Source organism: Purpureocillium lilacinum (genome assembly GCF_023168085.1).
Source record: "Purpureocillium lilacinum CBS 284.36 DNA, scaffold_4, whole genome shotgun sequence".
Classification (NCBI taxonomy): Eukaryota; Fungi; Ascomycota; class Sordariomycetes; order Hypocreales; family Ophiocordycipitaceae; genus Purpureocillium; species Purpureocillium lilacinum.
The window spans coordinates 4,579,843-4,593,173 of NW_027072114.1; the positions used below are offsets into that span (position 1 = coordinate 4,579,843).

Here is a 13,331-nt window from a genome sequence, read left to right on the forward strand (position 1 = left end):
TTACATGATGTATCCGTTCTTGTTCCTTCGATCCTGCGAGAGCATGAGCTTCGCCGCGTACCCGAGCAGCTCGAGCAGCAGCCCACCGAGCATGCCAATTGCATAGCCGTAGGATCTCCAGAAGAAGTATGTAAGGATAATTTGTACAACAAGGAGGATAGTGAAGATGGAGAGGAAGAAAGCATTGGGTGCGTATACCGGCGTAAAAGGAAGGACGCCGATGTGGTCCGTCGAGTTGAGCCCAGTGGCGTTCATTATATGTATTCGTCGAAGTAAGCCCTGATATTAGCAGACCATAAGACGTCTCACACCATTGTTACTTCATCGCAAAGCGAAGAGGTTATATTGCTCCAGCATTTGGGGGATTACCTGAGCTTCTCGACGACTGGGTGCGTAAGTGCCGTGTTTTCGCCGTGAATGTCCCGTGCACCGCCCAAGACCTTAGCTCGCGCGCCCTGGGAGCAGCCAGTAACATCTGGCGTCGCCCGCCACAGTGGGCAGGAGCGTGGAGAACCCAGCCAAATTCCGCGGCGATTCTGAAAGACAAGGGCCGCCATGCCCGCAACGCCTGCTCAACATGTGAATCACCGCGGCGGCTCCCAGCACCCAACGTCGAGCCACCATACGGTGTCGGGACACCCAGCGGCGACTTCGCGAGAAAATGCAGCTCAAGAGAGGCGTAGAGAGGGAGTCTTGCGACTTCTGCCACCGACGCAAGATCAAGTGCGACCGCGCGCTGCGCATAGGTCGAGGCAACGAAGGATGCTCACAGTGTTCGCTGCGCCAACTGACGTGCTCTCTCGACGACTCCGACGATATTCGCATCCGCAATAAGCGACGTCAGGCGATTGTACCCCGCGCACAAGTCACGCAGCACGATGATAGACCAGGCACACGTTCCTCAACGCAAGATGTGCTCAGTGACGACGACTCGCGATACCACCCGACACACACCAGGCTTCCCTTGTTTCCATCGCCGCCCGATGCAGAAACCGTTTCGTTACTAAACGACTCGCTACCCAATCTCTCATTCCTGAGAAATCCTCTCGAACTGAGCTTGGATGCCAGTCTGTTTCTAGATCACATATTCGTGGCGGATCCAGCATGTCCTGCCTCCACCAGCCCATCGGCAACTCTTTCCGCTCAACTACACCCCCCTTACCGTCCTGCTGCCCAGCCTCTCACCGAGCCTAGTGGAGTCTGCCACACAGCTCGACGCGAGCCATGGCTCAGCTGTGGTCTAAACTCGTCGACGTTCAACGGCGCTCTGCACGGCTACTTTGACCTCGCAGCGTTGTGCATGCCCGTTCTTCTGGAAGACGCATTCTGGGAGGACTATCGCGCTGGAAGATGCAGTCCCTGCCTGGTCTTCGCCGTTGCGTGTCGTGGAATGCCCTTTACCAATGCACCCGACAAGTGGGACGTGCAGCAGAAGTTGGCTGGCAAGTTCAGGGATGCCTTCTTCGAGGCCCACCGACGGCCGGCCGGCCAAGCACCAACCCGTCTCGACGACCTCGAAGCGTTGGCCATAATGCTCCATTTCAAGTACAGCGGTGCAGACCACTCCTCACTGGATGATCACCTGGAGAATCTCTACCTGACGCACGACTCGCTTGTTCTTATGGTGCTGCGGTCTTGCGCAGGCGGCAATGTGGCGCACGCTCCCGATGCCCCTGCCGCGCTGGCACGAGCCAACGATCGGCGAACACTGCTTTTCTGGCACGTATACGGCCTGGACGCCTTCAACAACATGGACTACCAGACGGCATCTCGCATAGTGGACAGCGACGTCGACACGCCGCCAGACTTGTCGCGGACGCAGAGCGCGAGCTACCTGGAAGCCATTCTAGCTCTAGCAGTCATTGCGCGGAGAATCTTGCGATGGCTGTGCACGGCTACGACGAGACAGCGAGGGGTCAAGTCGGAAGATGTGGTCTCATTGTATGACGAGCTGGCGAATTGGCGCCGGAATCGCTGCGCAGGACAGCTACAGAAACCGCGACACAGCCCAGTGGATTTCATCGAGAGTAGGCACTCTTATCACGCAAGGTCGGTGAATCACCTCGCAGACCTACATCGAGCGGTGGCATGGCTTTTGGAGATCAACTGCTATATGCAAATCGAAAACCTTGTCGACCAGTACGGCATCCAGGAAGCAGCCACCCTTTCATCTGAGGCTGTCTCCCACCGCGTGGAGTACGAGACATTGCAGGCAGTTGACCAGGTTGCAGGCATGTCCTCCTGGTTTACTCAGATCCGACTGCACGGCAAGGAGGCCAACCCACATTCCCTCATTGATCTGGCACCGTCCATTTTGCGTGATGTCTGCAAGGGCCTTTGTGTGTGGACTTGTCTGAGGGCCAAGAAGCTGCTGGAACAGCAGCGGCAGGAGAGCGGTTCGCATGGGCATCGCGCTCGGTATGCCGGGAGGCACAGAGCAACCCTCCCCATTAAAGACCACGTAGTTAGAGACCATGTAGCTAGCTACAAGGGGGTCGCAAGCTCGTTGCGTGATGCAGTGGCTGCGGCTGTTTCACATGGCGACAAGGGACAGATTGTTGCGTTTCTGGATGAGCAAATCGAGGCTCTCAATCAATAGAGAGTATCGTACTCGCTCTATAATACAGCCACGAGAGCTCGCCGTTTCCCCGTCTACGAGATTGCCAACCATGGCATTCCTTTCGATGCCCACGAGGGTGGTTGTGCCCTCGGGGACAGTCCGACATGAGGTTCATCGTCTTTGTGGGCCCGATCTCCCAGTCCCGGCAACATCGCTATGACTTCCGCACTTGGCGGTTCCATCCTTATGGACACAAAAGAATTCATCTAATTTACAGATTCGTCTTGAGGTTATGCTTACGCTTCTTTGGCAATGAAAATTTCTTTACCGAAAATGGTGTAATGGCACGGTTGGTTAGTTGGGAAACGCCAAGTTCAACCATCTACGAAGCTGAGCGCAACGTGCAACCAAAATCGATGCCCCTTCCCACTTCCTGCTGACGCGCACCTACGCCTTGGCAGTTGTGTCCGTTAATCAATGATGTAAGCTGACCGCAGCGAGGCCGTCTAGCAGTGCCGCCCGATCCAATGCGGAAACACCGCCTTATGGTTTGTTCGGGGCTACTGTCTGTTTTCGCGCTTTTCTTTTCGGCGCAAAGGCCATTCCTCTGCCGGTTTCGGCCTCTGCTATTGGCTACCGTCTGTTTCGCCGACCTCACCGTCCGTTCCAACCGAAACGGTCCCTCGTCCAGCTCTGGGGACACGGACACCCCTCCTGTCAGAGATAACTAGGCTGCCAAACCTGACGATATCCCGCGCGTACCACAGAGTATAGTGACCTGGAATTTGCGGAAATGATGCCTTGGCTTGAGGCAGGCGAGCCGCACGAATGTATGGGTTGCTAAGCTGGTTGCTGCGCACCATCCTACTGTACTAAGGGTGGCGGTTTTTGGCGCCAAATACCGGGCGGTGAGGGGAGTCTGCCCGCGCAAACGGCCGTGAGGCCGAAATAGGGATCCCCAAATACCTGTCGCCAAATACCCCTGGACCCTGTACGGCGTCGGGAAAGGCAGCGCTCCGCGCGTCGCGTACAGCCTCGCTCGATCAACAACTTGTACAGTTGATGCACGCGCATGCATCCATGACCGACGAGTCAATTCATTCAGGCGCTTCTTAATACGTCTCGGCGCGACCGGACCGCGAGGATGGAACAGCAGGGCGCGGGCCTACACTCGGGGAAAGAGTGTGGGTATAAAATGCCCCGATAATGCTGTGGATGTCTCTGGCCACAGAAAGCAGCGGGATGTTACCTTTCGCATAGCCCCGACTCATACATGGCCACAGAGGCTTCTAGAGATAACCAGCCACTTCCGATGTGTCATCCAGTGGCGAAATCTAGGTATATGGTCGCTTTGGAGTCCAGAGCAGCAATGTACTGGTTCTTGTTGGCCAGATGACTCTGACAAGTGCACAAACTCAGACAGCGGGCATTTGGACTATGGAGGATGGCGCATTGAATGGATAGACGACGAGGTGGCGGTTTTCAGCTCTGACCCACCCTCCGGGCAGAATAATGTGCCTTAGGACCCCAACTCTTATAGCGCAGGCCGCTTACTCGCCTACTCGTCCAATACAGACGCAAACTTGTCCGTCATCTCCCGCTGAATGGCCTCGTACTGTTTCCAGTCAGTGCCTACATTAACGACGAAAAACAGGCTACACGAACCTTCTTGGTGACGGCCTCTTCCCCATCTGATGGGAGCTCAAACTTGAGCTGCCGCAGCTTGGCTTGCAGGTCGCTCGTGGCCTCACGGATCTTGGCCCAGCTCTGGCCCTGCGAGATTGCCTTCTGGGACTCATCGTGGTACCCAACCATGAGCTTCAGCATCCAATCTGTCTTCCACATAGGGCAGAACTGGTCGTAGTCAGAGTAGCCGTTTTGCTGCAAAAAGTCCTCCTTGAGCAAGCCCGCCAGGTCGAGGGTGATCTTGTCCGGATCAGACAGCGCGCTTTTCCCGACCAGCTGCACGACTTGGTCTAGCTCATCCGAGTCGGAAAGCAGCTGCTTGATGCGGTCTCGTAATCTCGGAAACTCAGGGTAGTCCTTCTCGTAGAACTTGTCCAGCACGCCCGTGTACTTGGAGTAGGACACGCTCGTGTTAATGGAAGGGAAGTGCTTGCGCTGCGCCAGCTTCTTGTCGAGACCCCAAAAAACCTGTACTATACTGAGAGTGGACGATGTGACGGGATCCGAGAAGTCACCACCGGGGGGACTGACGGCGCCGACGATGCTGACGCTGCCGTTGCGCTCGGGTGAGCCCAGCGTTTGGACCCGTCCAGCTCGCTCGTAGAAGGAGGCAAGCTTGGCACTCAAATAGGCAGGGAAACCCTGGTCGGCAGGCATTTCTCCCAGACGACCTGATAGTTCTCGCAGCGCTTCGGCCCATCGCGACGTCGAGTCAGCCATCATGGCCACGTTAAGTCCCTGGTCACGGAAGTACTCGGCAACCGTGATGCCAGTGTAGATGGAGGCTTCTCGCGCCGCCACGGGCATGTTGGAGGTGTTGGCGATGAGGGTGGTGCGCTTCATGATGGCTTCTTTGCGGCCCTCGACCTCGATGGTCAACTTGGGAAAGTCCTTCAATACTTCGGCCATTTCATTGCCCCGCTCGCCGCAACCGACGTAGACTATCACATCACTGTTGGAGAACTTAGAGACGGATTGACTGATGACAGTCTTACCGCTACCGAAAGCGCCGGGGATGGCAATGGTGCCGCCCTGGACAGCAGGAAAGAGAGCGTCCAAGACTCGCTGTCCAATAATGAAGGGTTCCTCGGCGGGGAGCTTCTCGGTGGATGGTCGAGGAACTCGGACGGGCCACGACTGCATCATGGCGTATCCCGTCTTCTGACCATCGAATTCGACCTCCATGATCTTGTCGGTGACGGTGTACTCACCTTTCTTGGCAATCTTGGTAATGGTGCCACGTGCACGGGGTGGAAATAGGATTCTGTGCGTAGAAATGAAGGAGTTCTCCACGACGGTGCCCCACACATCGCCGCCACTGATGTGGTCGCCGACCCTCTTGGTGGGATTGAACGTCCACTTCTTCTTGCGGTCAAGGGCGGGGACTGAAATACCACGAGGAATGTAGATAGACTTGGTGACGTTGGAAATCTCCTCAAGTGGCCGTTGGATACCGTCATAGATGCCGTTCAGCAGGCCGGGGCCGAGTTCGACTGAGAGAGGTTTGCCAGTGCGAGTGACCGGGTCACCAACCATGACGCCGGCTTTTGGAGCTGTGGTCAGCTGCTTGGTTTCGTCAAGTACGGACGTTGGTTTTATACCGGTTTCCTCGTATACCTGAATGGTAGCTTGATCGCCATTGATTCGAATGACTTCACCGACTAGATTTTCGTGGCTTACTTTGACCTGCAGGGCGCAGCGTAATTTAGCATTGTCCCGCAGCCAAGTGGCCACCCACAACGGCACATACCAGCTCGTACATGGCAACACCGACCATGTCTTCAGCGACGACGACAGGGCTATTCAAGGATTGGATTAGCTTCGTATTTCTCTATGTCGAGCTCTCGAGTTATATCGTTGGGCATAGGGCGGCCGACTAACCCGGACACCGAGTAGATTTTTCCTGTGAAGGCATCAGCTTGGTCGCTAGAGAGGGGTAAGAGCTCGTTCGGAGCTGCTCACCGCGATGCATGGCCTTATCGGCGTTGTTCGTCATCTGGATGAAATGTACGTCAGCCTACGATGCAGCAGTGCTAGGTGTGCATGCCCGTATCTAGTCGTGGACTCGACTAGCAGAAGGGTGCCAGGGTTGAGGATGGGGGGTTGTCTGAAGGGAAGTACTGGCACAAACGTACAGGAGGCATTTGCGAACGCGAGACTGGGTTCGACACAGGGCGAAGAAGAGTCGTCAGCGGAGGAGGGAAGGGTAGGATAGTAAGGTTGACAAGAGACACTGCGGGGAGGAGTCGGGAGACGATATTGAGATTCGACAGGCTGCTCAGTATCTCAATACGGAGGGGAGGTGCTGGTGCTGTAGACGACGGTGGTGTCATAGCCAGGGGCAGCTGTGGCGCGTCGTTCACGGGCTGGTGTACTTTGTGTTGGGTAGCACCCCCATATGGAATACAGGTAATCCAACACTTGTGGATAGAAGACCTCCAAATTGGTTCCAGTGACAAGACCGCCCTGGAACCGACCCGGAGCAGGTAAACGACACTGTTCAATAAACGTGTGGCACACCATCAAACGCGTACATCCGTGACGTCATGCCAATGTCGAGCTGCGCTCGTTCACTGGATGGTTACATGCAGCTCGGCTTCTGCCTGCCATGTCTCAAATAATCACTTGTAATTGAGGGTTATGGCCTCAATTGCTATCAGTTCAACCATCAGATCAATAATGAAGAGACTTTATTGCCTGATTCACAAAGGGCCTTCTGCGCGGCCGTCAGGTCGTTGTGCATTACGGACTGCACAACGATCAAACGTCAGAACGCGACCGGCAGGGACTGCGGACATCGTTGGCGTCGTAGCTAAAAGACGGGTCGTAGCTAACAGACGGGTCGTAGCTAACAGACGGGTCGTACATAGCAAAAAGCCTGACGTATCCTAAAACTTGCTCAAGACGAGCAGGGACGTGGCTGGCGATGACACGTAGATGACGAATTTTGTGTCGGGTGGCTTTCGCGGCTGAATGTCCGCTTGCATACAAGGAAGCAGAATAATTCAGTCGACCAGTCCCCTGGCCATAGATTCATAATTGGTTTCTCACCCACCTTTAAAAAGTAACTCGCGAGTTTAATCCTTGACATGGACTCGTCAGATATACCGCAGCGCTTGACGCAACCTACCGCCCCTACCATCGCGATCGACCTCTCGGCCATTCCGCATGACCACGAAAGAGGTGCAGTCTCTACATCACCAACCTTTTGTCGCAAGTACTGACAGAGTAACCTGTACGCGGTTTAGATTACCTTCCAGCACCACAGTCCTCGTCACAGCGGGACTCGAAGACACTAGACGTCCCTACAACCACAGCAAATGCGTGGAACTCGCCGAAGCTCACTGCTGGTCCTATGGACCGACACGTCAGCACATCAAGGTCCTTGGACGATATTCGAAGATCCACCTCCACCGCTCTGCTGCCAGATCCAGGCGAAGAAGATCTATTCAAGGTTGAAAACAACCCATTCGCCTTCTGTCCCGGTCAGTTAGGGAAGCTCATCAATCCGAAAAGCCTGGCCGGCTTTTTGGCCCTAGGAGGACTGGACGGGCTAGAGAGAGGCCTGCTGAGCAGCCGTCGAGCCGGCTTAGGCACTGACGAGCGGCGAATAACTAAGTCAATTACCTTCGAGCAAGCAACTTCGACTCTTCCGACACATTGCCGGCTCAAAAATGATCAACAAGCCGGCGAGCCACCTCTCCTTTCGCCAACAAGTGGACCTGGTGGCCGATTCGCCGACAGGAAACGAGTGTTTGGCGAAAACCGACTGCCAGAGCGAAAGTCGAAGTCGTTTCTCCAGCTGGCCTGGGTTGCGTTGCAGGACCGTGTGCTCATACTACTCAGCATCGCAGCTGTCGTCTCGCTTGCTCTCGGTTTATATCAGACATTCGGGCAAACTCACCATGAAGGCGCCAAGGTCGACTGGGTGGAAGGCGTAGCCATTATTGTTGCGATCGCCATTGTTGTCATTGTTGGTGCGCTAAACGACTGGCAAAAGGAACGTCAGTTTCAGAAGCTCAATACGAAGAAAGAAAACCGTCTTGTCAAGGTAGTTCGCTCGGGGAGTCCCACGACAAAGTCCGTGTATGACGTGGTTGTCGGCGACCTAATGCTTCTCGAAGCAGGCGACGTCGTTCCTGTTGATGGCGTCTTCGTTGAGGGGCATAGTTTGAGTTGCGACGAGTCCTCTGCCACTGGTGAATCTGACCTCGTCAGGAAGACCCCCGCAGATGATGTTCTACAGGCTCTTCTGAACGAAAAAGCACCCGAGCTCAAAAGACTGGATCCATTCATCATCTCTGGGGCTAGGGTCTTGGATGGAGTCGGGTCCTTTCTCGTTACTGCAGTTGGTCAAAACTCAAGTCATGGCCGGACCATGATGTCACTACAGGAAGATCCTGGTCTCACTCCCTTGCAGTCCAAGCTCAATATTCTAGCTGGTAGGCACATCTTGACTTGCTGGCAGACGAATTTACGTCGACATCTATTGATATCGACGTGCAAATGCTGATACTCCAAACGATAGGGTACATCGCGAAGCTTGGCAGCGGAGCAGGGTGCTTGCTCTTCACCGTCCTTCTCATCAAGTTCCTAGCCGGGCTGCCCAGAAATAATGAGTCCCCGGAAGAAAAGGGGCAAAGTTTCCTACAAATCCTCATCACATCTATCACCATTATTGTCGTTGCTGTCCCCGAAGGCTTACCCCTTGCGGTAACGCTCTCGCTGGCGTTCGCCACGAAACGCATGACTAGGGAGAATAACCTCGTTCGCCATCTTCAATCATGCGAAACAATGGGAAATGCCACCGTCATCTGCTCAGATAAAACGGGCACCTTGACGGAAAACGCCATGACTGTTGTCTCGGGAGCACTGGGCGACGGAGCTGGTCTCCTATTCGGCGCTGAGAATATGACGCTGAAATCAGATGGCGACGCCCGCATTTTGCGTGGAATTCAACCGGAACAGCAGGAGCCATTAAACTCATCGCCGACGAGAATTGAAAAGGGGCAATTGACTCGAATCCCCATGGACCAACTGTCCTCGAAGCTTGACACAACGTTGAAAGGTCTCATAAAAACGGCCGTGGCTGTGAACACTACCGCTTTTGAGGGCGATGGGGCCGGTGGAATGGCCTTTGTAGGAACGAAAACCGAGACAGCGCTTCTTGATTGGGTTCGTCTATATTTTGGACTCGGACCAGTTTCTATCGAAAGGGCCAACAACCCACTCGAGCAGCTCTTCCCTTTCAATTCACGCCACGAATGCATGGGAGCCGTTATTCAGCTGCCAGGAATCGACAGTCCTACGGTCAGCCCAAAATATAGGTTATTTGCGAAAGGTGCCCCGGAGACTATCCTGGACCATTGCACTAACTCACTGGATGCCCCGTCGAAGGGTGTATCAACGCTGTCGCTGCGAGCCTGCCAGAAGGATGCTATCAAACATGTTGTGCTCGATTTTGCTGCACACTCGCTGAGAACACTGGCTCTTGCATATCGTGACTTCGAGCATTGGCCACCTCACCAGACCCAGACAGATGGCCCTGGAGATGTCGTGCTCGCCGACGTGCTTCAGGGTATGACCTGGATTGGTGTTGTCGGGATCCGGGATCCAGTGAGGCCAGGGGTCCATGCTGCGGTCGAGGATTGCCGAACAGCGTCGGTATCAGTCAAGATGGTGACTGGCGACAATGTTGAGACAGCGAGAGCGGTAGGAAGAGAATGCGGCATCTTAACGACCCTAGCAGAAGAAGATGGCCTAGTTATGGAAGGCCAAGACTTCCGTCGACTTCCCAATGAGGAGAAGGAAGCCATTTCCAAGAACCTTTGCGTTTTGGCTAGGTCCAGCCCAGAAGATAAGCGCATTCTGGTCAAGATACTGAGGGATCTTGGTGAGATTGTCGCAGTCACGGGTGACGGGACGAATGATGCACCAGCCCTCAAAGCTGCCGACGTTGGTTTTTCTATGGGAATAACGGGCACAGAAGTTGCTAAGGAGGCATCTGATATCATTTTGATGGACGATAACTTCGCTTCAATCGTCAAGGCCCTTGGCTGGGGACGAGCTATCAACGACTCCGTCAAAAAGTTCCTACAGTTCCAACTTACCGTCAACATCACCGCCGTTGTTATTACGTTCGTTACGGCAGTGTCGGACAGCAATGAGACGTCAGTGCTTAACGCTGTACAGCTGCTGTGGGTGAACCTTATCATGGATACCTTTGCAGCGCTTGCTCTGGCGACCGACCCGCCAACAGGAAGCATACTCCACCGTAAACCTGAGCTGCGAACGGCCTCTCTGATCAACCTCACAATGTGGAAAATGATTATCGGCCAGTCTATTTACCAGCTGGTAGTTTGTTTCGTCCTGTGGTTTGCCGGACCGAATTTGCTTCGTTACCCGGAAGCTCAGCTGAGGACCTTGATTTTCAACGTTTTTGTTTTCATGCAGATCTTCAAGCTCATCAACAGTCGCCGCATTGACAACAAGCTCAATATATTTGAGGGTTTACACCACAACTGGTTGTTCATATTAATGATGTCGATAATGGTTGGAGGACAGTTAATCATCATCTACGTTGGTGGTGCGGCATTTGTTGTCGTCCGGCTTACCGGGGAGCAATGGGCCATCTCTGTTAGCCTAGGCTTCGGCTCGATCCCGGTGGGTATTCTTATCCGGCTGTTCCCCGATGAACTTTTATTGCGCTGTGGCAAAAAGATTGAGAAGAAATGGCCATGTTGGTTGCGGCTCCCAGCCAAGAGGAAAGGGCGCGACGGCAGACTCTCGCCCGGCACCAGCTCCGCACAGTACAACGCGGTATTTTCAGACATCGGGGACGACCTTGAGTTTCTCCGAAAGGTTAGGGGCGGCCGTATACGCGCGCTAAGTGAGGCACTGGCGAGGTCTCACGAGCCTAAGCCACCACATGGCCACGGAGAAGTGTCTCGCTGCAGCACCAGGACAGAGGATAGGAGACGGTCATCGACGCCTCCCATCCGACCGATAAATACGCCCATGCTTTCGGCGGTTGGAATGCCCGGGATTGTTGCTGCCAGTGTCGGCGGTCTATCGCAAATGGATGCCCATCAATCGACGGGGTGGCGGAGGGACGACACATGAAGGAAATTTGACTGGTCTATATTACATGTCTTACTTGGCAGCATCTGTTGTCCTTGCGCTTTTAAACAATCCTGCAATCCTGAGGCAGAACTTATGGTGGCATTGTGTGCCTGACAACGGATTCAGAGATGGCCAACGAACGGTAGTTCACATGAGTATCGGGAACCCTTCCCAGTCTTCCATATGGGCGCTGGTGTAGGCCCCGCTTGCGTGCACTGTTCATCAGCCATCTTGCCCTTCACATGGGAATACTTTTTTGGTTCTGTTACAATGTAGCATCATGTTCTGCAGCCAATATTGCTTACGATTTTATGGCCTAGTAGTTCTCACTTACAACAGTGACTGAAAGTCGGGCTGACTTGCATATGAGTCGAGGCAAAACCTGCTAAACACTATCCGAAGGGTCAAGCGTATGCCTTGTTAAAATGCCCGTCCCCGCCGTCTTCTTATTGATGAATCCCAATCTTTCGTTGTATATGGCCGATGTAGGTATTCCAGGGTTCTTGCCAAGTCATAAGACCATCTTCGCAGATGATGTGAACTTCTCCCACGTTTGAAAACCTTCCCAGGTTTTTCGAACAGATCAACAGGTAGACGGCACAAACCCCTGCGACTGCGTCTCGGCACAGGCTCCACATCAGCGAGCGGCATGTCTGGAACCGGACGACGCCTTCCACATGAAAGGATTGGACGAACCAGCACCCATGGCATCTTGTCCGTCTTCGCGCCCCGCATGGCGACCTTCGTCCGGATCTGAATGTTGATGGTCCAGGCGGACGATGCGGCCGCCGCCACTGTGCAATGATCCTGCACGGCAGAACTGGCCGTCACCCTGCGGCCACGGTGAGAAGCTGACATGTACTGTAGCTGCCATACGTGACGCAAGAACTAGGGGAGCGGTTTCGCCCTGCGTCGAATGGTCTGCACGGCAAATTCTGGCTGCCGCTACGTAGCAATGTCGAGAAACCGACATGTACTGTAGCTGCCAACACGACGCAGAAGAATTGGTCGGCGCACGTCTCTGCCCTTGGTGGTCTGCATGTCAGGCATCGGATGAAGCGGGTCCCGGCCCACGCATCCACTTACGTGCTTCACGCCTAATCGACCACGTCAGGCATCGGACGAAGCAGGCAAACGGCGCGACCAGAAGCCAACGATCGGTGGGTAACTGCCACGTGAAGAAGAACAGGACAATCGCACGCTCTTGAAAGAGTACTCTGCAGGTCGAAAACTGGACGGCCCGCGGCGTCGCACAGCACATGGCCCTGGCACACCATACGCGAATCCAAATCAGCGAGCAGCATGACACGAGTTGGACGACGCTCTCTTCGCACGGCACGGAGTGTCATGCTGCCACCTCATCTGGATGCAGCCCCATGTCCAAATTCTTCTTTCTGATTGCGCGAGTCACATTGACCACACCTGACCACACTTCAATGGTGTGGTCTGCTTGTCAGAAACCGGAAGACAAGGTAGCGAGAGATACCGCTCAACGACGCCCAGAAAGCGGCGTCTGGGTCTGGTCGAGTGTCCACTTACTCCCTGTCCATACAGAAATGGGCGCGTTTTCTTAATGCCACAACTCGCTCCCCCTCCATGACAATGCCGGTGTGGAATGAAAGCTCTCTACTGGACAACTGTACCACATGGGCCAATTCATGCTTCTCCTTGGCCGGGGTTTGTCCCATCTGTCTCCGCACTTTCGGTGCGCAAGGGCGCGCGGCATACTGTATGGCCAATCGATCACAGCCTTCCACACCACGGCAGAGCCGGCCACATGCACAAGTCCCTATGCTGGCCTTGGCCGGAGATGGAACATTGTACGAAAATGCAGCAAGTGAGGTCACGGCTCCAATAAGGGACAATGTTCTGAAGCGGAGTGTGTGCGTCACCATTTGTATCAGTCCAGGAAACTGGGAATTGCAGCAGCGCGAGTGGTCAATGAGCGAACAAGTCGTGACGA

General features: G+C 54.5%; 3 protein-coding genes across 3 annotated transcripts; 1 reads left to right on the top strand and 2 right to left on the bottom strand.

Moving 5' to 3' along the window:
* On the bottom strand, window positions 1-255 carry PLICBS_006538 (uncharacterized protein; the record flags this gene model as incomplete). The annotated part of the gene is made up of 1 exon (XM_065600964.1): window positions 1-255. The coding sequence occupies one exon, from the start codon at window positions 253-255 to the stop codon at window positions 1-3; it is 255 nt and encodes an 84-aa protein (XP_065457036.1).
* A 1,135-nt stretch (window positions 256-1,390) lies between these two features.
* Window positions 1,391-2,599, top strand: PLICBS_006539 (uncharacterized protein; the record flags this gene model as incomplete). Its single annotated transcript, XM_065600965.1, has 2 exons — window positions 1,391-2,396; window positions 2,520-2,599. The coding sequence occupies 2 exons, from the start codon at window positions 1,391-1,393 to the stop codon at window positions 2,597-2,599; spliced, it is 1,086 nt and encodes a 361-aa protein (XP_065457037.1).
* Window positions 2,600-4,118: 1,519 nt separating this feature from the next.
* Window positions 4,119-6,242, bottom strand: PLICBS_006540 (H(+)-transporting V1 sector ATPase subunit A; the record flags this gene model as incomplete). Its single annotated transcript, XM_065600966.1, has 6 exons — window positions 4,119-4,175; window positions 4,226-5,790; window positions 5,848-5,932; window positions 5,997-6,045; window positions 6,128-6,149; window positions 6,209-6,242. The coding sequence occupies 6 exons, from the start codon at window positions 6,240-6,242 to the stop codon at window positions 4,119-4,121; spliced, it is 1,812 nt and encodes a 603-aa protein (XP_065457038.1).
* Window positions 6,243-13,331: the final 7,089 nt, after the last annotated feature.